General features: G+C 66.7%; 2 protein-coding genes across 3 annotated transcripts; both read right to left on the bottom strand.

Annotated features, from left to right (window-relative positions):
* Positions 1-238: 238 nt before the first annotated feature.
* On the bottom strand, positions 239-5,544 carry RHOT2 (ras homolog family member T2). Of its 2 annotated transcripts, none has more exons than XM_052636355.1 (19): positions 5,423-5,544; positions 5,261-5,319; positions 5,081-5,162; positions 4,959-5,002; positions 4,070-4,123; positions 3,586-3,638; positions 3,401-3,509; positions 3,217-3,318; positions 3,047-3,145; positions 2,816-2,924; positions 2,604-2,724; positions 2,326-2,410; positions 2,110-2,252; positions 1,926-2,026; positions 1,712-1,842; positions 1,549-1,623; positions 1,318-1,440; positions 1,028-1,227; positions 239-796 (listed from the first exon to the last, which is right to left on the bottom strand). In XM_052636355.1, the coding sequence occupies exons 1-19, from the start codon at positions 5,457-5,459 to the stop codon at positions 670-672; spliced, it is 1,854 nt and encodes a 617-aa protein (XP_052492315.1). In that variant the 5' UTR covers positions 5,460-5,544; the 3' UTR covers positions 239-669. The 2 variants fall into 2 exon arrangements, with proteins under 2 accessions (XP_052492315.1, XP_052492314.1); XM_052636354.1 differs by having other exon boundaries at positions 1,028-1,230.
* Positions 5,545-5,781: 237 nt separating this feature from the next.
* Positions 5,782-20,415, bottom strand: WDR90 (WD repeat domain 90). Its single transcript, XM_052662609.1, has 42 exons — positions 20,115-20,415; positions 19,829-19,920; positions 19,528-19,704; positions 19,334-19,442; positions 18,974-19,135; positions 18,598-18,712; positions 18,454-18,521; positions 18,011-18,108; positions 17,714-17,932; positions 17,502-17,564; positions 17,199-17,267; positions 16,469-16,579; positions 16,256-16,401; positions 16,130-16,187; positions 15,618-15,736; positions 15,389-15,532; positions 15,173-15,303; positions 14,987-15,103; positions 14,451-14,686; positions 14,131-14,270; positions 13,894-14,024; positions 13,423-13,553; positions 12,989-13,150; positions 12,670-12,798; positions 12,431-12,585; positions 12,298-12,338; positions 12,014-12,142; positions 11,722-11,889; positions 11,339-11,436; positions 10,767-10,869; positions 10,477-10,598; positions 10,209-10,368; positions 9,925-10,115; positions 9,677-9,845; positions 9,436-9,547; positions 9,129-9,300; positions 7,915-8,037; positions 7,559-7,733; positions 7,315-7,445; positions 6,882-7,208; positions 6,686-6,770; positions 5,782-6,144 (listed from the first exon to the last, which is right to left on the bottom strand). Exons 1-42 carry the CDS (start codon positions 20,413-20,415, stop codon positions 5,987-5,989), a joined length of 5,847 nt encoding a protein of 1,948 aa, XP_052518569.1. The 3' UTR covers positions 5,782-5,986.
* Positions 20,416-20,591: the final 176 nt, after the last annotated feature.

Here is a 20,591-nt window from a genome sequence, read left to right on the forward strand (position 1 = left end):
GGGACCTCCAGCATCAGGCACCCCAGCCTGTCACCCTCAGCCAGCATGGACTCAACGGTCTTCAAGGCTCTGAGGCTGCATTGGGGCTGAACTGGTCCTGACCTGGACCCGAGGCCTCAGGATGGTCACCCAGGCCCAGAGGGGAGGCGTGAGCTTAGGAGGAACGTTCCCAGCCCACACCCACAAGGATGCACTTTAGTTAATTCAAGAAGTCGTTTTCAGTAAGCAGGACTCAATATGGAAAAGACACAAATGACGTTTAATCAGGAAACCCAATCTCACGTCTGCCCTGGACTGGTCTTCAAATCGGGGGTTGGGGGGCACATGCTGGTCCAGGCATTTCTTGCTTCCAACCCCTGCCTTTAGCCCCAAGTTCCTGCCTTCGTACCCCCTTCACACCCACTGGCCATACACCAAGGACCAGGAAGAAGGGACGGAGCCCTGAGAATTCGGGTCTGGGGGCACTGACTTGCTCGAACACCCCCGGTCCCTCCAACACCTGATGCCCAGAGGCAGGCCACGCCCAGCACCTGTAGCAGCTGGGAGCCAGGCCTACCTGTGGGCGGGGCAGGGGCAGGGCAGTGGGGGGCTGTCCTCAGGAGGAAAGCGGAGACCGGGGGGAGCCCTGCCCCCCCAGCACCCTGAGATAAGACTGCGGGGCCCGGGGCCTCATCGGCTCTTCACCAGGACCCTGTAGAGGGAGAAGCTGAGGATGGCAGCAACGGCAGCCCCCATGGCCCCCAGTGCCACCCGGAGCCAGAAGGAGGTGGCCTGCAGCTGCCTGTGGACAAGGTGTCTGCAAGAGAGAGGAGACCCTTGCTGCTGTACCCCTGTCTCCCAGAGACTACGGAGCCCCCGCAGCTGCTCCCTGCCTGCGCCCACTCGACAGACCGCCCAGAGCAGGGGCGGCCTGTGAGGCCTGGCCCCTAGGGCCCACCCTGCCCCACTGCAGTCCCGACACCACAGCCACGCCGCCCTCCTGGGACAGGGTCCATCTCCCACACGGGGGCTGCACGCTGGTACCCACGGGAAGGTAGCCATGGTGGCCAGCTGGGTGAAGATGCCCACGCGGGGCTCGACTGGGCCGACACAGGAGAACGGGGTGGGGGCAGGCAGCCGGTGCCGGCGGCAGAACTCAGCAGGCGACAGGCCGGGCAGCGGGACGCCTCCGGGCAGGTCAGCCTTGGAGCAGACGAAGAGGCAGGGGGTCTGCCCATCCATGTAGTGCTGCTGCAGGGCGGGGGCTGTGTGAGCACGCCGGGAGTCCCTGCTCACGCCCTGCTATCCCGCAGACCCCCAGGGCAGGCGGGACCTTGCCTTATAGACGCTGGCGCACAGCGCAAAGGACCTGAGGTCATTGCCGTCAAACATCAAGCAGGCCACGTCACAGGAGGCGTCCGCCGAGGCGGTCAGCAGGCTGTCCGCAGCCACCTTGCACAGCTAAATGGGATTGCCACAGAGGGGCACAGGGCTGGGTCCCTGGGCCACGCTGGGCAGCGCCCCCCGTGTGCACACACCAAGCCCACCCTGGGGACCCCCGGCACTCACAATTAGGTATTTCTCCTGCCCGTTGACCTGCACTGTGTCGATGGCATAGACGGAGGGCTCCCCGGCATCCTGGTGCTGAGGAGGGAGGCCCCTGCAGCTTACGACTCGTCCGCTCCCCAAAAGCCCAGCCCCCAGGTCCCCTCACAGCCTTGTGGACGCTCACCCCCAGGCTGTGGCCAAGGAAGGCCCGGAGGAAGGATGACTTGCCCACACCATGGGCCCCCACCACCTTGCACAGGAGGACATTTCTCTGTGTCTGTCCCTTCTCCTGGTCCAGTCTCTTCTCCCGGGTGACTGTGGGCAGGGAGAGAGGATGAGCAGGAGGCGGGGCTGCCAAGGAGGCGATGGCCAGGGGCCGGGGTGAAGCGGGCACCCACCTGTGATGGCGTGGGCCTGGGAGTTCGGCTCGCAGAGCGTGGGGTAGCCCAGATAGCCCAGGTGCTCAAGAGAGCGCCAGACATCCAAGTAGGTCACCAGGCTGGGGACGGCAGAGGGGGGCATGTGGCGGTGCCGCGGGGCAGAGGGCGTGGGCCTGTCTGGGTGGGCGAGGGCTCCACTTACGTCCACTGGCAGAGGTACCCGTGCAGGGGCAGCCGCTCAGCCTTGGTGCGGACCGTGTTGGGGAGCTGGGGGCCCCAGGGAGCAGCGGGAAACACACTGAAGAGGCTCTGCAGCTCTGCCGGGGAGAGCGCACCGTCCCGGTCCTGCGGGCAGAGGGGCGGCGGTGACAGGCGCTCAGGAGGCAGCAGGGGTGCAGCTGGGGCCCAGCGCCCTCACCTGGTCGTGCTTCTCAAACATCCTCTGCACAAACTGGTAACCTCGGTGGTTGAGCTCGGTGCTGCAGCCAGGGGGCACACGGAGCCTGTGGGCGCCAGGGTGGGGCTGTGCTCAGCTCATGGGCACTGCAGGGCACTTTCTCCCAACACAGGCCATCCACACAGCCAGCTCCCCAACCCAGAGAAAGACACGCCGAGGGCCCCCAACGCAGGGTCCAGGAGCCCCATGCCCAATCCGACAGAGAGCAGAGGCAAGCCCTGAGCCTGAATGCCACTCACGGTGGGCAGAGGTAGTCAGCTGTCAACTCCAGCGAGTCTCCATAGCCAAAGCGCCTCAGGATGGTCCACGTGGTCTCGTGGCGGCCTCGCTGGATGAAGAGCGTGTTCAAGAAAAGGAAGCCTGCTCAGGGGTGCAGAGGACCAAGTGGCACCAGGCACAGCCCAGCCTCGCCCACCTCTGACCCCCGGGCAGGAAGGGCGTCAGGCCTCACCGTCCAGGGTCAGCTGGTCGTCCCGCACACCTCCTGCCACGTTTTTGCTCACCACCATCTTCACGTCCTCCAGGGCCTGCGGGGCCAGCGGGTGCCCGAAGCAGGACGTCTGTCTCCAAGAGAAAGCGGTTGTTGGTCAGGCACCCTCTCCCTCTGTCCCAAAGGTGGCACAGGAATGGGGGGCCGCTGCCGCCAGGGGCTTGGGGGGCCGGGAGACAGGCGGGGCCGCACCTGGAAGGCGTTGAGCTCCTGGTCACTGAGCGCCTGGTCCATGTCCTGGTCTGAGAGCCTGAAGATGCGGGTGAGTGCCTGGGCACACGCGGGCCTCAGCTGTGGAGACAGCGGCTCAGCACCCACACCGCTCCCTCCTGCTCCCCCTACCGCCAGCGCCCGCTGCCCACCTGCTTGGCCTCAGGGTCGTAGAGGGGGGCTGTGGGGTGTAGCACGGCCTTCTGAGCATAGTAGAACAGCTCTGAGATGTTCTTCAGGTTCTTGGCCGAGCACTGGGATGTGTGGGAGCAGACTCGGGTGAGACACGAAAGGGCACACCCTCGCCTCTGCAGCCCCGTGGCCCTGTCCGCTCACCTCCACGCAGGTCTCGATCTCAGGGAACTGGCTCATGATGGGCAGCACAGCCTCCATGGAGCCCCCTGGCCGCAGGTCCGACTTGTTGCCCACGAGGATGATGGGAACCCTGGGGAGAGGCCCACGGTCACCAGGGATCAGGGAGCTGGCAGGGCCCAGCCTCCTCCCTGAGCCCTGCCTACTACCTGGGTCCCCTCTTGGTATTCCCGTTCACCAGCGGGATCCATTTGGTTCGGATCTGAAAAGTAAGAGCTGCTCGTGAGGGCTGGGGCCCACCCAGCCCACAGCTCCCAGGTGAAACTCTCACTTGGCTCAAGACAGGCCCACTGAGGAGCGAAGTCACAGCCACCGGCAACAAGGCCAGTGTGGGAGAGCAGCCAGCAGGCGGTTCCCAAATACCCACAAAGGGCCTGGCATCAGCAGCCCATCCCCCGGGCCTAAAGAGACTCAGAGGTAAAGCCATCCACCATCTATCTCTGCTTAGATGCGTTCCGGGGAATTCCAGGGAAGCTGGGTGCCAGGGGCCCCCTGAGACTCCCCTAAGCCCTCATGTGACACAGGGCCGGCCGCGGGTGCAAGTTGCCCTGAACCTGGGCCAGCCTGGGGTGTGTGCGGAGAACGGGGAGGTGGCCAGGCTGAGCACCAGGGATGAGAACCTGGAACTCTCACCTTCTCGACAGTGGCCTCTTCAGACACGTCATACACCACGCACACCACGTCCGCCTGTTGAGGGAGGGCAGAGGTTGCATGGCGGGACCTGAAGCTTCCTGCTCTGCTCATAGGCGAGACAGGACAGGGCTCAGAGATCAGGGAAGCCCACCACTCCAGCTGCTCCCAGACTGAGCCACTGGCTGTTGGCCACCCACACCTCAGGCCAGCCCTTCGCTGCCCTCTTCCTCTGCAGAAGCCAGGCCCTAGTACTCAGCTCTGGCCAGCAAGTCCTGTGAGGGCTCAGGACACTGCCACCCGGACACTGCCACCCTGACACTTGGCCCCCCAACCCCAGCCTCAGCTTTTCACTCCCTGGCCCCTACCAACCACAGCAAATAGCAACAACACAACACGGGTGACGGTGGAACAGTGGCTGTGGCCTGGACCCTGCCCGGCCGCAGCCCAGGACACAGCCGAGGCTGCAGGGTCGGCACCCGAAGCTTGGTCCAGGCCCAGGAACGCAGAGAGCCCTGGTAACGATGCCCAGTGCAACTGGGAGACCCAGGACGGTGAGCTGGACTAAAGAGTCAGGACTGGGGGTGTGGGCACACAGCTGTCCAATGGATCACTTTCAAGAACTTGGAGGCTGCTCCCCAGGGTCCAGCAGAAGAGGGAAGACGAGCGGGGGAGGGCTGGAGGGCTGACCAGCCCTGTGGGCAGGAGAGGCGGAGCCCCGCCCCCGCCCCCGCCCGAAAAACTCTGCGCGGACAGGTCGGGGCAAAATTAGCAAGGCTGTGGCTCCTTAATCCGTTCCCTGGGAAGATGAAGTGGATCAGGCAGCGGCGGTCCCGCCCACAGGCCATGAGCCCTGACCCCGTGCCCAGCAGTCCCCCAGGACACCCTATACCTTGTCAATCTCACCCTGGAGCTCCTCCACCGTCTGCTCGGTTTCTGAAACAAGAGACCACGCTGCAGACCTGCCAGAGACGCCGACTCCTGGGCGGAACGGCGGGCTGGCGGCCGCGCTACCTGAATAATCCACGATGTGCGTGGGCACCTTCTCCGGGGTGACGTCCGCGGGAATCGTGATCTCCTCCGCCCGGGCTGGGACCTGGGCAGACGCGGCCGTGAGGGAGCCGGGCGGGGGCGCGGGGGGCGCAGGGACGCAGGGGTCGTGGGGACGCAGGGGCGCGGGGCGCTCGGCCTTACCTCCTCGGGGAACTCCTCGCCCACCAGCGACAGTATTAGCGACGTCTTCCCCACCTGGGCTGCGCGGGGCAGCGCGGTCAGCGCGGCGGCCGAGGTCGCGCCGCCCCGCCCCGCCCCGGCCCGGCCCCAAGACCCCCGCCCGTCCCGGACCCAACCGCCTACCCTCGCCCAGGAGCAGGATGCGCACGTCCCGCTTCATGGTGGGGCCGGGAGCTGCGGCCCGGGCACACCCGCCCGCCCGCCACCGCGACCGCCCGCCACCGCGACCGCCACCGCGACCCAGACCCGGCTCGGCGCTCGCGGAGCGCGCACTTCCGGCCCCGCCCGCGCAGCCGCACTGAGGCTGGCGGGCCTGAGCGGCGACAGACCGCGGCGGCGCCCCCGCGTGGACGCGCAGAGCACCGCGGGCCCGTGCGGTCCAGGCCCAGAGCAGGTCTGGGGCTGGGGGTAAGCTGAGCTCTGGCAATAGAGTCTGCAGTGACCAGGAGACGATGCCTCACCGCTACACGCACATTTATTTGAACTGTACAAGGCAGAAACAAAACCCCAAGGGAGAGGGGCTCCGAGTACTTCACACACATACAGGGTCCTGATGCTTCACACATGCTCCTGAGGTGCAGGTGTGGAGAGCCCACCGGGCCGATGGAACCAGCACAAGGCCCGGGGCTGACCCAGCTTCTCGGTCAAGCCTCTGCCCAGACCAGGGGCCCAGCTGAGTGGCAGGGCTCAGTGGCCTGTGACTTCCCACACCAAGATCTCGCTGTGGGCCGCTGTGAAGAGCAGCTGGGCTGACGGGGCGAACCTACACAGCTGCACAGAGTCGTCATGGCCTGCGAAGTCCTGCACAGCCCCCGACGCGCAGTCCAGCAGCCGCACCATGCGCTCTGCAGGCAAACAGCAGGGGCTGGGCCAGGGCGGGGGGAGGGGGCCTGCTACCCCCAGCCCTCTCTCCAGATGGAGCTGGTGCCTCGCTGGGGAACCTGGCGCCCCACCCCCTCACAGATCCTATCTGTGAGCCCCAGGAGCAGTGTCCTCAGTCCACTTTCAGGGACAAGAAACCCAGGGCCCAATGGTGAAGAGTATGGCTCTGTGACGGAGAAGGCAATGGCACCCCACTCCAGTACTCTTGCCTGGGAAATCCCATGGATGGAGGAGCCTGGTGGGCTGCAGTCCATGGGGTCACTAAGAGTCAGACACGACTGAGTGATTTCACTTTCACTTTTCACTTTCATGCACTGGAGAAGGAAATGGCAACCCACTCCAGCGTTCTTGCCTGGAGAATCCCAGGGATGGGGGAGCCTGGTGGGCTGCTGTCTATGGGGTCGCACAGAGCCGGACACGACTGAAGTGACTTAGTAGCAGCAGCATAGCTCTATGAGGGAACACAGTGGTGCCCAGCCGGCCCCACTCGTCACCACCACTCACCAGAGAAGCCAATGGCCACGAGGTGGGCCCCAGGGGACAGACTCATGGACACAGCAAAGAAAGGCAGTGGGATCTTCTCCACCACCTGCAGGCGGCAAGCATGAGGCTCTGGGGGAGGGGGCCCCTGGCCCTGAGACCTGTCCCTCCCCAGCCCTGGGTCCCTCAGGCTCCCAGGACCATGGCGGAGTGCACGTGCCTGCTTCTGGCGGAGGCTGTAGAAGGCCACCTCAGGGTACACGCCGAGGCCCGCACACACCAGCAGCGCCGGGTCCCAGGGACAGAAGGCAGCAAGCGAGGGTGGCAAGCAGCTGGGAACCTGTGGGGGCACAGTGCAGGGTGCGGGGCGGGGGCCCTGAGCCCACGGGGCCGCCAGGACTACCTCTGCGAGGCTGGGCGCTGGGAAGCTCAGCCAGTCCACGAGCTCACAGTGGTCCCGCAGCCAGTCGGAGGCCCACACGCTGACTCGCTGGTCCCTGCTGGCGGCCAGCCATAGTTCCGTGCCCTCTGCCCCAAAGTCTCCACACTGGGGGAACAAGGGCTGGTGGGTGCCGCCTGCCCTGTTCTCTCACCCCGTCCTGCCAGAACCCCAGCCTGGGTGGGCCCCGCCCAGGAAGGGTCAACCATGTCACCTCCTTCCTCATGCTCTGGAGAGTGCAGATAGGGGCGCCGCGATGGTCACTTAGCATCCGGAAGGTCATCCCTGTGCAGAGGTGGCTCATGGCCACGAGCCCATCCTTGTCTCCAGAGATGATGGTCTGACCTGGGCCAGGCAGACCCTGTGCTGTCACTCGTGCGCCCGGCCTTCAGCCCAAAGGCGTGACCTGGGCCAGGCAGAGCCGTGGAGCCATGCCACCACCGGGAGCCCAGCCTCACCGTCAGCGGAGAAGGCGAGGGCTGTGAGTGCAGCCGCGTGCGGGTACATCTTGAGCTCTACGGCCGAGCGTGGGATGCTGAAGACCCGCAGCGTCCCGTCGCTGTAGCCCGCTGCCACGTGCTGCTCTTCTGGGCGTCCGCACGACTGGGGGCTCCAAGCCAAGCACAGGCAGCTCTGGGGACCACCGGCGGAAAACATCAGGAGCCCCCGGGAGGGGGCGGGGCCCAGGCCCAGCCAGACACCAAGGCTGGAGGGAGGCCGTGGGGCCTGCAAGAGCCAGGCCAGCAGGAACCCGGCCCAGGCTCTACCCAGGTATGCCCCCAGCCCCGGGCGTGCCCCCAGCCCCACCAAGTACCTGGCTGAGCACCTGGAACTGGATCAGCAGCTCCGTGCTAGCCACGCACCACACCCTCACACTCCCGTCGTCACTGCACGTGGCGCAGTGGGACTCGTCGGGGCTGAAGGCCACCTCATTCACCTGTGAGGAGCCACCAGCCTGCCTGAGGCCCACGGCCCAGGAGGAACACAGCGTAGCCACGTGGCTCTGGAGAGCATCCACCTCCCCCTGGAGCCTACCAGGCCCCAGCTCTGCCACGTGACACAAACTCACTGTCCCAACCTCCCAAAGTCCCCCCACGAGGCCTGGGTGAAGGCTCCCTCCCAAGGAAGGTCCCCCATGCGGCCTGGGTGAAGACCCCGTGCTGAGCTCCCCCACAAGGCCTGGGTGAAATGTGAACCACAGGAAGCCCACCGGTCAGTTGACCTTGACCGTCCACTTGCTGGGACGTGACAGAAAGAACTGTCCTGACAAAACCTAGAACACAGGACTCCTGGGGGCCACAGACTGAAGTAAAGGATGTGCTGTTAACTGGGCCTCATGGTGGGGGGTGTGCAGTGGGGGGTGGCCTGAGATTGTCCCATGTGTGGAAAGAAAGATTACACAGAATCAGCGTCTCTGGTATAAGAAAAAGAAGATGAAGACCATGCACCAATGACGTGGGGACAAAAGCCAAGTCTTGAATTTAAATAAAAAGCTAAAAATTGAGCCCTGCTTGGGTGAGAAGTGCTGGCCCCTCTGGCCCTCAGACCGTGACCTCTAAGCCCAGTTCCCACTGGGGGAACTGGGGCAGGCAGGCCGGGGTCAGGCAGAGTCGCTGAGGGAGGGCCTGGAGCACGCATGCCCCTCAGGGGGCGGGACCAAAGTCACCACCAGCTCGGGGGGGACTCGGTACCAACAAGCCACTGCCACCACTGCCAGACACGGGCACTGCTGGAGAGACACAGCGTGCCCCAGGGGGGCAACGCCAGCTGGCTGGCCCTGCTAGACCCCAGCCCAGCCTCCAGACCCCGGGGATCCTAGAGGGGTACACCCAACCCTGTTGGTGGGGGATCCCAGCAAGGACGACTAGCTTTCCCCAACAAGTAAAGTATAAGAAAAGGGGCGGGACAAGCAGGGCCGCGAAGGCCATGGAGCCTGGGGCTGCTGCAGGGACACCTCGCAGACACAGCACCCACAGGCACAGGAGTGAAGAGGCTTCCCGCCTGTGTGAGCAGCGGCCTGGCACTCACCTTGCTCCGGTGGCCACTGATGAGGCGAGTGCTGGTGCCCTCGGCCCAGCTGATGTACCAGAGCGTGCCCGCTGTGGTGCCCACCACACCAATGTCCATGCTGTCATGGAAGACCGCGCTCACGACAACCCCGTCGAGGGTCAGCTCACGCTCCAGAAACACAGAGCTGGACCTGGAGAGCAGGGCAGCGGTGGGAGCCCAGGGCGCCAGGTGGCTCAGCCCACGGCCCTGCCTCGCCTGAGCAAACCCCTGGGGGGTAGGCCCAGCCAGCCAGAGCGCCAGCTCTGGACACAGCGCGCACGCTCACCTGGCCCCTGAGCCCCTGCGCTGCAGCTCCGGCACGGCCCCCACAGCCCACAGGCGCAGCCGCCGCGTGTTGCTGCCACTGACCAGCCAGGTGCCCGAGCACAGCAGCACTCCTGGGGAATGGGAGCTGGCATGACCCGCGTCCCCAGAGGCCTGGGGCTCGAGAGGGCATCTCGCCGCCCCGGCACCGTGACTCGCGGGGGTACTGAGCCGCGAGGGCTGCGGGCTCGTCAGACACCCACCGATCTCGCCATCATCCGCCTCCCAGGCCAGGAAGCAGCAGCCAGCACGCGTGTCCCACACGCACACCTGGCCCTCGTTGGAGCCGCAGTACAGCAGAGGCGCGGCCCCGTAGCAGAGCGAGCTCAGCTCGCAGCCCCCCAGCTCCTCGGGGACTGGCTCCCGGTGGGCCTGGTGGGAGAAGAGCAGGGGTCAGCCACGCCCGGGCCGCCGCACCCCATCCTCCAAGGCCACCTCCCAGCCCCGGCACCTGGAGGCTGACATCACCCGCCTGCCCCCACAGCAGCTGCAGGGTGAGGATGCCCTGGCCCACGCAGGCCAGCTCGCCGGTGTGCCAGGGGCTGAAGGCCACGCCGTGCACCGGCTCTGGGAGGCGCGTGGAGGACAGGAGCTCGCAGGTGGCCGTGCTCCACAAGGCCAGGGTGCCATCGCCACAGTCCCCTGGGGAGACGCAGAGGGCCTGTGTCAGCAGCCCAGGGGTCCCAGGACTGGCAGGGGCTCAGAGACCACCGTCCTCCAGCCCCGCCCACTGACCCAGAGTGACGAGGAGCCTGTCGTCCAGTGAGAAAGCCAGTGCCTGGACTGCGGTGTCGTGGTGAGAGAGGAGCTGCCGGCAGGAGCCCCGGGGCACGTCCCAGAGACGGATCTGGCAGCAGGAGGCAGCACCGCTTCGGCCGGAGGCTGAAGCCAGGACCTGGCGGTGGAGGGGCACTGTCAGCACAGAGGGTGCAGTCCACGGGCCCGCTCGGGTTGCAGGGGCACCACAGCTCCGGGCCTGCGCAAGGGGCCGCAAGGCGGGCACCTGGGCATCGTGGCTGAGGGCCAGCGTGGAGATCTCCTCGGGGTGGCCAAGCCAGTGCTGCTGGGCGCCCGAGTGCAGGTCCTCCACCACCACCAGGCAGCCGCACGTGTAGGCGAAGAAGCCTAGGGGCAGACGGAGCCCGGTGGGTCACCACGCCACAGTGCGCCCCCCAGCAGGCCCAGCCACAGGGGCTCACACCCGCGCCGCACCCCCCCGGAGAAGGGCTGGGGGCAGGGGGCCCAGAGGCGCATCAGGACAGGCCCCCTACAGCCCCTGGGCCGCAGCCGCACCGGTGTCCGGGCTCCAGACCAAGTTGGCGCGCCCGTTCCCGTTGTAGCCCACGACGGCCTTCAGGCGCAGCCACTCGTCGCCGGCAGGCGGCAGGGAGAGGCCCTGTGGGGAAGCGACTGGGCACCTCAGGCCAGGCCTGGATGGAGCCCGCAGGTGTGGCTCCGGGAGGAGGTGGCAGAGGGCAGGAGTGGGAAGATGGGAGAGAAGGGAGGCCAGGCAGGGGCTCCTGGGGAGGGCCTGGGGTGTGGGGAGACCTGGACAGGGACGGGAGGAGCCTGGAGGCGGCCTCGGTGGGGAGAGGCGGGGAGCCGACACGGCTGGCTGGCGCACAGGACACTCCCGGGCCCAATGGCACGGCAGCGAGCCTTAACTAGCCCATCAGGAGCACGGGCCGGGCTCGAGGTGGAGGGTGACCAGTGGCCTCCAACCCGGGGAGCTGCCCCAGGGACACTCCGGGAGCCACTGCTGACGGTGGAGGGGGACGCTCGGACACCACAGGCTTCGCTGCCCGAGCCTGGTCTCTACAGCATCCGTCGGTGGCCAGGACCAGGAGGACCCCTGCCCCGCCCACCTGGGCCGGTGAGGAGGCCTTGTAGCGCGCGGTGAAGTGCCTGTAGGAGGTCGGGCGAGCGGGGGGCCGGGCCCTGGCTCCCACTGTGCTGCAGGCGCCTGTCAGGCAGGGCGAGAAGCTGTGGACCTCCGGGACCACACAGCGACCTCCCCGCTGTCACCCTGCCCTGGCTGGTCAGATGCTTGGGATCAGAGGGCACTGGCGGGACACATCGCCCTGCCCACAGCCTTGGGCTATATGTCCTGCAGGCGACCCCCACCCCTTGTCTGCCAGGACAGCTGGCTTTGTCCTTAGACCACCTGGAGTCCACAAGGTACCTGCACCTGGGCCCCAGCCCAGTTACAAGGGACCCCGCCGCATGCTGCTGCCCCACCACTGCTTACTGGGCCAGCCACAGGGGTGGGGACGTCTGCCGAGGTCCCAGGGACCTCCTGTCACCCCACAGGCCCCATCGCCAGCCCGGCCAGCCTCCTTCTGCACCAGCACGGATGGGCCTGAGGCCTGATGGAGATCCTTGGGGCCACGGCTCCTGTCTGATGGGAAGAGGGCACCTGGGGAGATTGGGGAGATAGCAGGGGTGGGGAGCAGGTGCTCTGAGTCCCCAGCCCGCCCCCAGGCCAGGAGCAGCAGAGCGCGTGGTGGGGAGCCTCCCCCTCCCAGGACCCTCTCCCTAACCGTCAAAGTCCTCAGGGGGCCCAGCACAGAGGCCCAGCTGGGGCGGGAGCACTGGAGGTGATACGGACACCTGCCGGGGGGGCCCTCTGGCCCCGGCCGCCACGCCCTCCAGCTCTCCTGCATCTGGGCCTGCAGACAGAGGAGCCAGGCTGTGCTCAGAGCTGGAGGCGTGCCAGCCCCCCGCTCCCAACCAGCTCTGGCCTGGGGCCCCAGCACAGCATTAGCGTGTGCCTCCCACACCAGGGGTCACCGCAGGGCCTGCCAGCATGGGGGGGGCCACTCACCTGCTTCGCAGGTCAGGGGGGGCCCGGGAGCACCATGGACACTGAAGAGGCGACAGGAGAGGCTGTCAGTGTGCTTTGGGGGCAGCGGGGGCCCAGAGAGGCCTGGCAGGTTCAAGTTAAAGGAGACACTTGCCTGCCTGGGGACCACCCCTCACGGGGAACCAGAATGTCCCAGAGGAAGATGGCGTCTCCCACGCTGAGGAGCTGCTGCTGGTCGGCGGTGAAGGCCACAGCCCGCACCGGCTCCGAGTGGCCAATGTACACCTGGGGGGGCGGTGTCGTGCAGACCTGAGGCATGGCCCTCGCGCAGTGTCAACCCGGGGCGCCCAGGGCCGTCCTCCACCCTCCTGCCCACCCGCCCGGGACACACACCTGGCAGCTGAGGCCAGCCTGCATTGCGTAGTCCCACAGCCTGACAGCCCGCTCGGCGGCTGTGAGCAGAAAGCGGCCATCCGCGCTGAGGGCCAGGGAGGCGCAGGCCGCGGGGTGGCCACAGGACAGCTACGGGAGAGTGTGCTTGCTGCGAGGCAAGGTGGGCGCACCCGCGACTGCTGGCCGGGGGAGCCCTCCCCAGAGTGCAGCCACCTGGGAGCAGCAGGCAGCCCGGGGCCGCCCCACCATGGGCGCTGTGGGCAGCAAGGCCGGAGCCAGGAGGACGGGGGCCAGGTCGCCAGCCATGGCCTGGGCTCACCTCCCGGACCACGTGGCCCGATCTGGCGTCCAGCACGGCGATCGTGCTGGAGGACATGGACACCAGCAGGTGGCTGGGGGGTGAAGGGCCAAAGCAGAGGGCCACAGCCGAGTCCAGGCAGCTGCCAGCCAGGTCCAGGGCACTGACGTTCACCCTCAGAAGCTGGGGGAGAAGCAAGTATTGCCCTCACGAGCTCCGGGCAGAGCTGGGGCCCCCAAGCAGAGGCCCAGGTGGTGGGCAGCCTCAGGCACTCTGCCCTGCCCAGCCACCCACAGTTCACAGGTCCTCTGTGCCCCTAAGGGGCCCGGGTCCCAGGTCCTCTCTGCAATGTGTGTGGCCTCCCGCCCACAGGAAGGACCCAGCCACCAGGGTCAGGGGTGCCCACGGGGTCTGTGCACCCTCAGCAGACACATGCAGGGCTCTGGCTAACTCACCTCATCCAGCGAGGCTGTGTCCACGACGCTCACCGTGTACTTGGAGGGACCCACGAAAGCCAGAAGGCAGCTGTCCTCGCTGACCGCCAGGATGCTGGAGCTTGGGCAGGCCTCCTGGCACACCACATTAGCTGCCAGCACAAGGGGGCGGGCAGTCAGCTGGGCAGGGTGGACCCCACGGCAGCATGCACTGCCGGAGCGCCGGGGCTCTCCCAGTGACCACCCAGAGACCGCCTGGCTGGCCAGACACGGTGTCCATGGGGGCCCGGCCCTGCCCCCTGGTGCTCGGGCTGCAGGCGATCACCCCGTCCGGGCGCAGGGCAGGCGCACTCTGATCTCCCACTTGGGGGCTGCTGGGCAGTCCTGAGACCACACCTGGCCCCGTGGGTCTATGAGTGAGGCTATGGGACACAGGGCCATGGTCAGGGAGGTACTGGGAGGCCCAAGCTGAGCTGGGCGTGGGGGCCTGACCTGCCACTCGCAGGACGCGGCACTGGGGCACACCACTGTGGTACTGGGCCAGGGCGCCCCGGGAGCAGGCGCTGAATAGGAAGCGACCGTCGGGGCTGGCGGCCAGGCCAGTGATGGCTCCTCGATGACACCTGTGCCACACGGAAAGGTGTGAGGATGCCCAGAGGGTGTCCAGGGGAAGCAGAGGGCGGGCATCCACCGCGGGCATCTGTGGGGCAAGCCTGCCTCGGCGCCCACCTGTGCTCCACCAGGACCTCAGCGGCCTCCAGGCTGAAGGAGCGAACGGCCCCACTGCTGAAGCCGCAGAAGAAGGTCGGCTGAGTGGGGTGGAAGGCGACAGCACGCGGAGCCTCCTCGGGTGACGTGAAGTCATACAGCTGTGGGGGGGGTGGGCAGTGAGGGCAGACGGCGGGGCCCCGAGAGCCACTCTCCCCAGGGGGCTTGAACCTCGGGCCCCAAACCCGGGCAGGAGAACCCAGGGCCCGCCCGCCGGGCCTCAGCGTGGCCTGCAGCCTCCAGACCGCCCTCCCAGCCAGTGCCCTCTGGCCACACCCCACCTGCTGCAGGGTCGCCAGGTCCCAGACGCGCACGGTGCGGTCCTGGGACACGGTAGCCAGCTGTCCCCGGCTGCGCTCGGTGGCAAGGGCCAGCACCGGGGCAGTGTGGGAGCGCACCAGCAGGCGGTACTCCTGGGACAGGACGTCCAGGAAGCCCAGGTGACCCGAGGACGTGGTGGACAGCACACGCAGGCCGCCGGGGCTGACGCGGACGGAGGAGACAGGCCCCTCGTGCTCTGCAGGCAGGGGGCTCGGTGACCGCCCAGGCCTGCAGTGGGGCGGGTCCTGCACCAGGGCCCACCTGGGCAGGCTGACCACAGCCAGACGATACCAACCCCTAGCCCCTCGTCCAAGACAGCGAGAAGTGCATTTTCCTGCAGCCTAGAGCCCTGTCTTCCTGTGAGCTAGAACCCGCACCACCCCCGTGACTACCCACTCCCAGGTTCAGGACACAGCCCCACGGAGTCCCATGCTGTCCAGCCTGGCGACACGGCTCTCCTGTGCTGCCTGGGGGTGAGGTGGTGTGCAGGCCCTACCTGCCTCCAGGAGGACGGAGGAGAAATCCAGCGGCCAGAGGCGCAGGTAGCCATCCTCGGAGCCCACAGCGCACGCAGACCGGGAGATGCTGAGGCTGTTGATGGCGATGCCGGGGCCTGGGTGGGGGGAGCCAGGTCAGCCCCCAGCAGCAGGGCCCCTCCCCCTGCACAGCAAGGCCCACCTACCTGAACTGAAGGTCCGCTTCTGTGCGAGGGGGTCGCGGGGGGTCTGCAAGGGCAGGAGGCGGCGAGCATGCCGCACGGCCATGCGCTGGTGGTCAATCTCCAGGATGTGGCCGCTGCGGCTGCACACGTAGCTGCCAGGGAGCGGGAGGTGAGGGCGGTGGCGGCAGGGGCAGCGCGCCGGGGCTTCAGGGACGGGGCGGGGAGGGTGGCACTCACAGTGTGTGGCCATCCTGGGCTGGCCCGAAGGCCAGGTCGGTGAATTCCAGTGTGTGGTGCTCCCCCAGGTCCACAGCGCAGGAGCGCAGCACCCCACCTCGGAGCCGCCACAGTCGCACGCTGCCCTGCCCGCACGACGCCATCCTGCGAGGGTGGGAGGTAAGCGGGGCAAGGGGCAGGCTCACGAGTCAGCAGCCCCAGCACCCAGGGAGGGCAGGCAATTAGTCACCTGGCTTCGTCGAAGAAGGCTATCTGGAACGCCTGGACATCAGCATCGCTGTGCGCCTTTGCGAGGATGACGGCCTCTCCGCCTCGCCCCAGCTGGGCCATGCCCCACACCAGCACCGTCTGCAACAAGCCTGCACTGAGTGCCCGCCCACCCACCCGGCATCTCCAACAGAAGTCAGAGAAACCTGCCCGTGCCCACCCAGAGTGTCTACAGACGTATGTCTGCAGAAAAGAGCAGAAAACGCAACCACAAGTGGACGAGAGGCCCTGGGGGAACACCCAGCTTCAGAGACACTGCCGTGAAAAAACATCCGTCTCAGGCCTGCAGAACTCGCCAGCAAAGAGACCAAGGCCAGTCACTCGAAAGACAGCTCCATCCACAAGGACGAAACAGATGCCCTGTAGAGCGTGTGATGTGGGGGTGCCTGGCCAAGCTTGGGGAGGCCAACGGGGATCCCTGCCGCCTGCCTGTACTCTGGGACAGCTGCCCCACCTCCCTGCCGGCCCAGTTACCGTCCGCCCATGGCGGTCCTTGCCAACGCCGCAGAGCAGCTCCCCGTTATTGGAGAAGCTGTGGACAGAGACAATAGTAAGCGTCACAGGGGCTGGCCCCCACCCCCCCGGAGGCCCTTCACCCACCTGAGGGAGGAGATGGTGTGGACCGGGCTCCGGAACAGGGCCAGGCAGCTCCCCGTCTGGAAGTCCCAGAGACGCAGCATGCTGTGGGGCCGGGCCTGGGCCGAGGCCAGCAGCGAACTGCTCCCGTCCAGCGCCAGAGCAGAGACCTGGGGGCAGGGAGTTAGGGAGGGTACAGGCCAGCAGACCAGGCTGCCCCTGGCCAGGGGTGCCCACCTTGTCTGTGTGGCCAAGGAAGAGGCGCTGCTCCCGGGTTTCGACGTGCAGGACGACAACGACCGCGTGGCAAGGGTACACAATAGCAGCGCCGTCCGGGGTCCACAGGGCCTGCGGGCAGGGGCCGGGAGCTGAGGTCACAGGCTGGTCAGCTTCACTCCCCACCACCCTTGAGCCCCCCGAGGCACAAGCCAGGAGTCAGCACACTGCATGAACCGAAAGGACAGAAAGCCTGGTCGTATATGGGCATGGCAGGGCTCCTGCTAAGCAGGGAACTACAGGGTTCAACTAACAAGAGGCCGAGAGCCCACAAAAACTCAGAGCCCACATCCAGAACAGCCTGGTGAGCACACGGCCACCTCTCCCACGGCTGCCTCCACAGGGACCCTGCCTGGCCCACACCGAGCCCCTCTCGGCTGGACGGCATGCATCCAAGACTTAGAGGATGAACAAGGGTCTCAGGTCTCTCGAAGCTCGAGCATCTGGACCAGCACCACCACAGCTGGTGCTCACAACACAAAGAGCCACCTGTGTCTGTACATCACAGCACCAAAAACGCACCAGGCGTGTGCGGACGCAGGCGGGGCTGGGTGATCACAGCAGTGCAGGGACCTGGTGCCTAGGGGAGCTCAGAGGCCCACAGCCAAGGCAGGGAAACACGGGATCTGCCCGCTGTCTGCTGGGTGTAGCTGATGTTTGTAAGACCCAACAAGAGCACAGGACCCCTCACCCATTTGGTGCTGTGACCCCCAAAGCCGATGACCCCCTTGAGCCTCAGGATCGGATCTGGGAGGAAGCTCTGAAACAGGCAGACGCACAGTGAGACCCAGGTGGCAAGGCCCGTCGCAGCAGGGCTGCCCCGCCCAGAGCCAGTTCTGGCCTCCCAAGAAAGCCACCCAGTCCTGAGCTCCGGCCAGCCACTCTGTGGTAGGAAGCCAGGACTGCAGTCACAGTGCTGGACCCTCCAGGTGCCCCAGTCCTGAGGTCCCCCCGCAGACCACTGGGGCTGGGGGCAGGGCACCAGCTCTCTTACTCTTTGTTGAAAACGCTTCTTGCCCGAAGCCGCCTCCGGTAAGCTCTGCTTCCTGCCAGGAGGCTGGATGGGAAGGGACCATCAGAGGGGACACCTGCCCCTCGCCCATTCCCTGCAGGCAGCGGCCCGGCAGCCCTCTGTCCACCGCTCATCCGCACACGACCCCCTCGGGGGCGCAGTCCAGCCCCGCCTTCCTCGGGAAAGGCCCTCACCCCGTGCGGAACTGTATCCTCTGGAACCACGGGCTCCACCGTCGGCTGACAGGCAGACACATGAAGGCCGTCACCAGCTGCATGCTCATCAGTGGCCTCCACCCAGGCCAAGGGCTCCTGGATACAGCCACTGGGGCCAGCCACACGGGAGACCTCTGAGCACTCACAGGACATGCTGACCTCTGGAAGGGACCTGGGCATGGAGGTGGCCCAGCAGGACTGCAGGACAAGTGCTCATGAGCACCCTGCCTGAGGCCAGCACCCCCAGCCCCACCTCCGAGGGCGCTGGGCACTCACGGCTGTGGGGTCATGCTTCTGGACCACGCAGGCCCTGCTGTCCCGTGCAGGCTTGCTGCAGGCCACTGGGGAAGGGAACAGCTGCAGCACACGCCCTGCTAAGACCGCAGTGGAGAAGAACCGACTGAGCAGAGTGCAGACAGGCACAGGGCACTGGGCAGGGGCGGCAGGGGGCCCGGCCTTGCCCACTCTGCAGGATAGGAGCCACGCTGACAGCGGCAGCCCGCCCTAGCAGGGGCCCCAACACCCATCCCAGCAGGAAAGTCTGAAGCCCCAAGCACTCAAGTCACAGCCTCCCGCTGCTCCGGGGCCACCTCCCCGCGCCCTTGCAGGCACCACACTGCTGGGGTCAGCTCCCCAGATGCAGCATCAGGACCCCTCTCCTGCCGAGCGCCATGGGCCCTGCAGACCTGAACCCAGTCACTGCTGCCCCACAGGCCCACCTGCCTCAGGAGGGAAACCGCTCTTCTGCACCAGCTCGGAGGGCACACGCGAGCTGCCGCTCGGAAACCTCGGCGGGGTAGAGGACGAGTCAGCTTCCATGACAGCCCTGCCCTCCCTGCACTTGGGATGGCAGAGGCACTCACCGGATGTGGACGTAGCGGTCGTGCCAGCTCTCCCCCTTTGGCACTGGGAAAGCCATTTCTCGCGGTATGGGGGTGACGGGCAGTTTTGTGCGCCGGGCTTCAGCAACAGTGACGGCTGTAAAGAGCAGAGTTGGTCCAGGTCCAGGGAACCGTCCAGGCCCCTCTCCCAGCCCAGGGGTCTCAATACCAGGGGCCAGCAGGGTCCTGCCTGGCCACCAGCCCAGCCACCACTCCCTCTGATGGCTGCCTCGGGAGCTGGGAGGCTCAAAGCTGGCACAGCATGGGCATTTCCACTGAATGCCAGGGATGGAGCGGAGGGCGGCCCACAGGGAGCGAAAGCAGGTGGGTGGCAGGCTAACACAGCTGTGGTCCTCACCAGGGTCGAAGCACAGGTCACTGGTGTAGAGGCTCCGGACCAGCATGCTGGCACACAGCCTGACGCCCTTCAGGTGACTGTAGCATCGTTGCAGATAGACCAGCAGGATGTCGTGCAGGTCAAGCTGCAGGCAGGTCCAGCGGGCACCAGGGAAGGCCACACCTGGCAGATGTGCAGGACTCGTGCCAAAGTCAGCACCTACCCTCTCACCAGCCAAGCCACAGCACTGTGTCCTCGGCCTGTTCCCAGTCTCATGGCCACAATCACGTGACCCCCATCCAGACCTCCCCCTGAGCTTTCTGACTGGACGCCTCTCCCAGACCATCCCCGTGCCCTGTTCGTGCCTCATCTGCACGGTACCTTCCCTGGGTGTCCCAGCCTCACAAATGAAAGGGAACTGCAGCCACGTAGCTGTGGACTTGAACTGCTTGAAGAGGTTGGAGAAGGACACTCGAATGACCTGGCTGTCCTGTGGCACACAGCATGGACGTGAGGAGTCAAGGCTGCCGCAGGAGTGCAGGGCCCTGGGCAGCCCCCCTCTCCCAGCTCAGCACCTCAGTGGACACATCCAGGTGAATGACGAAATGCTTGGCAGGCAGTGGCCGAAAGAGCACGTACAGGTACCGTCCGGTCAGCCCCAGGGACTGGGTGCTGGTTTTGGGGAGCTGGATGTAGTTGCTCGCAGAGACAGCGCCCCGCACGCGGTACACGGTGCACTTGAGGGTCTTGTCCTGGAGAGAGAGACTTCTTGCAGACGTCCTGCAGCCCAGGGAGGCCGGGAGGGCTGCAAACAAGCGTCCAGAGAGAAGAGAGGAGAGGCCGCCGTTACCGCCGCCGGGCGCCCCGGCCACTCACCGTCACGGCGGCCACGTCCCCCTCCTTAGTGGAGCGCTTCCACTCGTCCACCTTGAAGTGTCTGAAGACGTTGAGGAACGGCTGCTGCCACACTGGGGGACAAGGAGACGTGAGGTGCCAGGCCCACCGCAGGTCCAGGGAGGGCCCGGCAGGGCCTGCGCTCTCCCCAGCGGTGACGGCCAGCGCGGCGCGCGGACTGGGCTGCGAGCGAGTCTCAGCACCAACCCGTGCGCGGCGGCGCCGGCCCTTGGACCCCAGACCCCAGCCCCTGTCCGCGCGCCGCTACCTCGCGCCATGGCGCCGCAGCTCGCGCTTCCCGCCTCTGCCGACACGCACCGCACGCAGGGCACGCAGCGCGTGCCTAGCAACAGAAGCCCGGCAACGGCGCCACTGACGCCGCACGGCCGCAGGTACGTCACCGCGCCTGACACGTGACCGCGGCACGGGGCGGGGCCTGGCGCGGGGCTAGACCCCAGTTTCCCCGGCTGCCTTTCTTCCGGTAGCCTCGAGTTGTTGTCCGGCCAATTCCTCTCTACTGCTGTCTTGCCACGGGGCAGAAGCCTCCGCCCCCGGGCCTCTGCGGTCATCCCCAAGCCGGGACCCCGTGGGCTTGCTCTAGCACCCCCGGCACCACCGCTGTGGGGTCTGATCTGGGAGGTTCCTGACCGTGAGGCCCGTGTTCTGAGAGCGAGACGCAGCCCAGAAATCCTGACCGCACTTGGCGGGGTCGGTCCTCCCCTCCCCTGCTGCTGCCCAGCCCTCT

Source organism: Budorcas taxicolor, chromosome 2 (assembly GCF_023091745.1).
Source record: "Budorcas taxicolor isolate Tak-1 chromosome 2, Takin1.1, whole genome shotgun sequence".
NCBI classification, from domain to species: Eukaryota; Metazoa; Chordata; class Mammalia; order Artiodactyla; family Bovidae; genus Budorcas; species Budorcas taxicolor.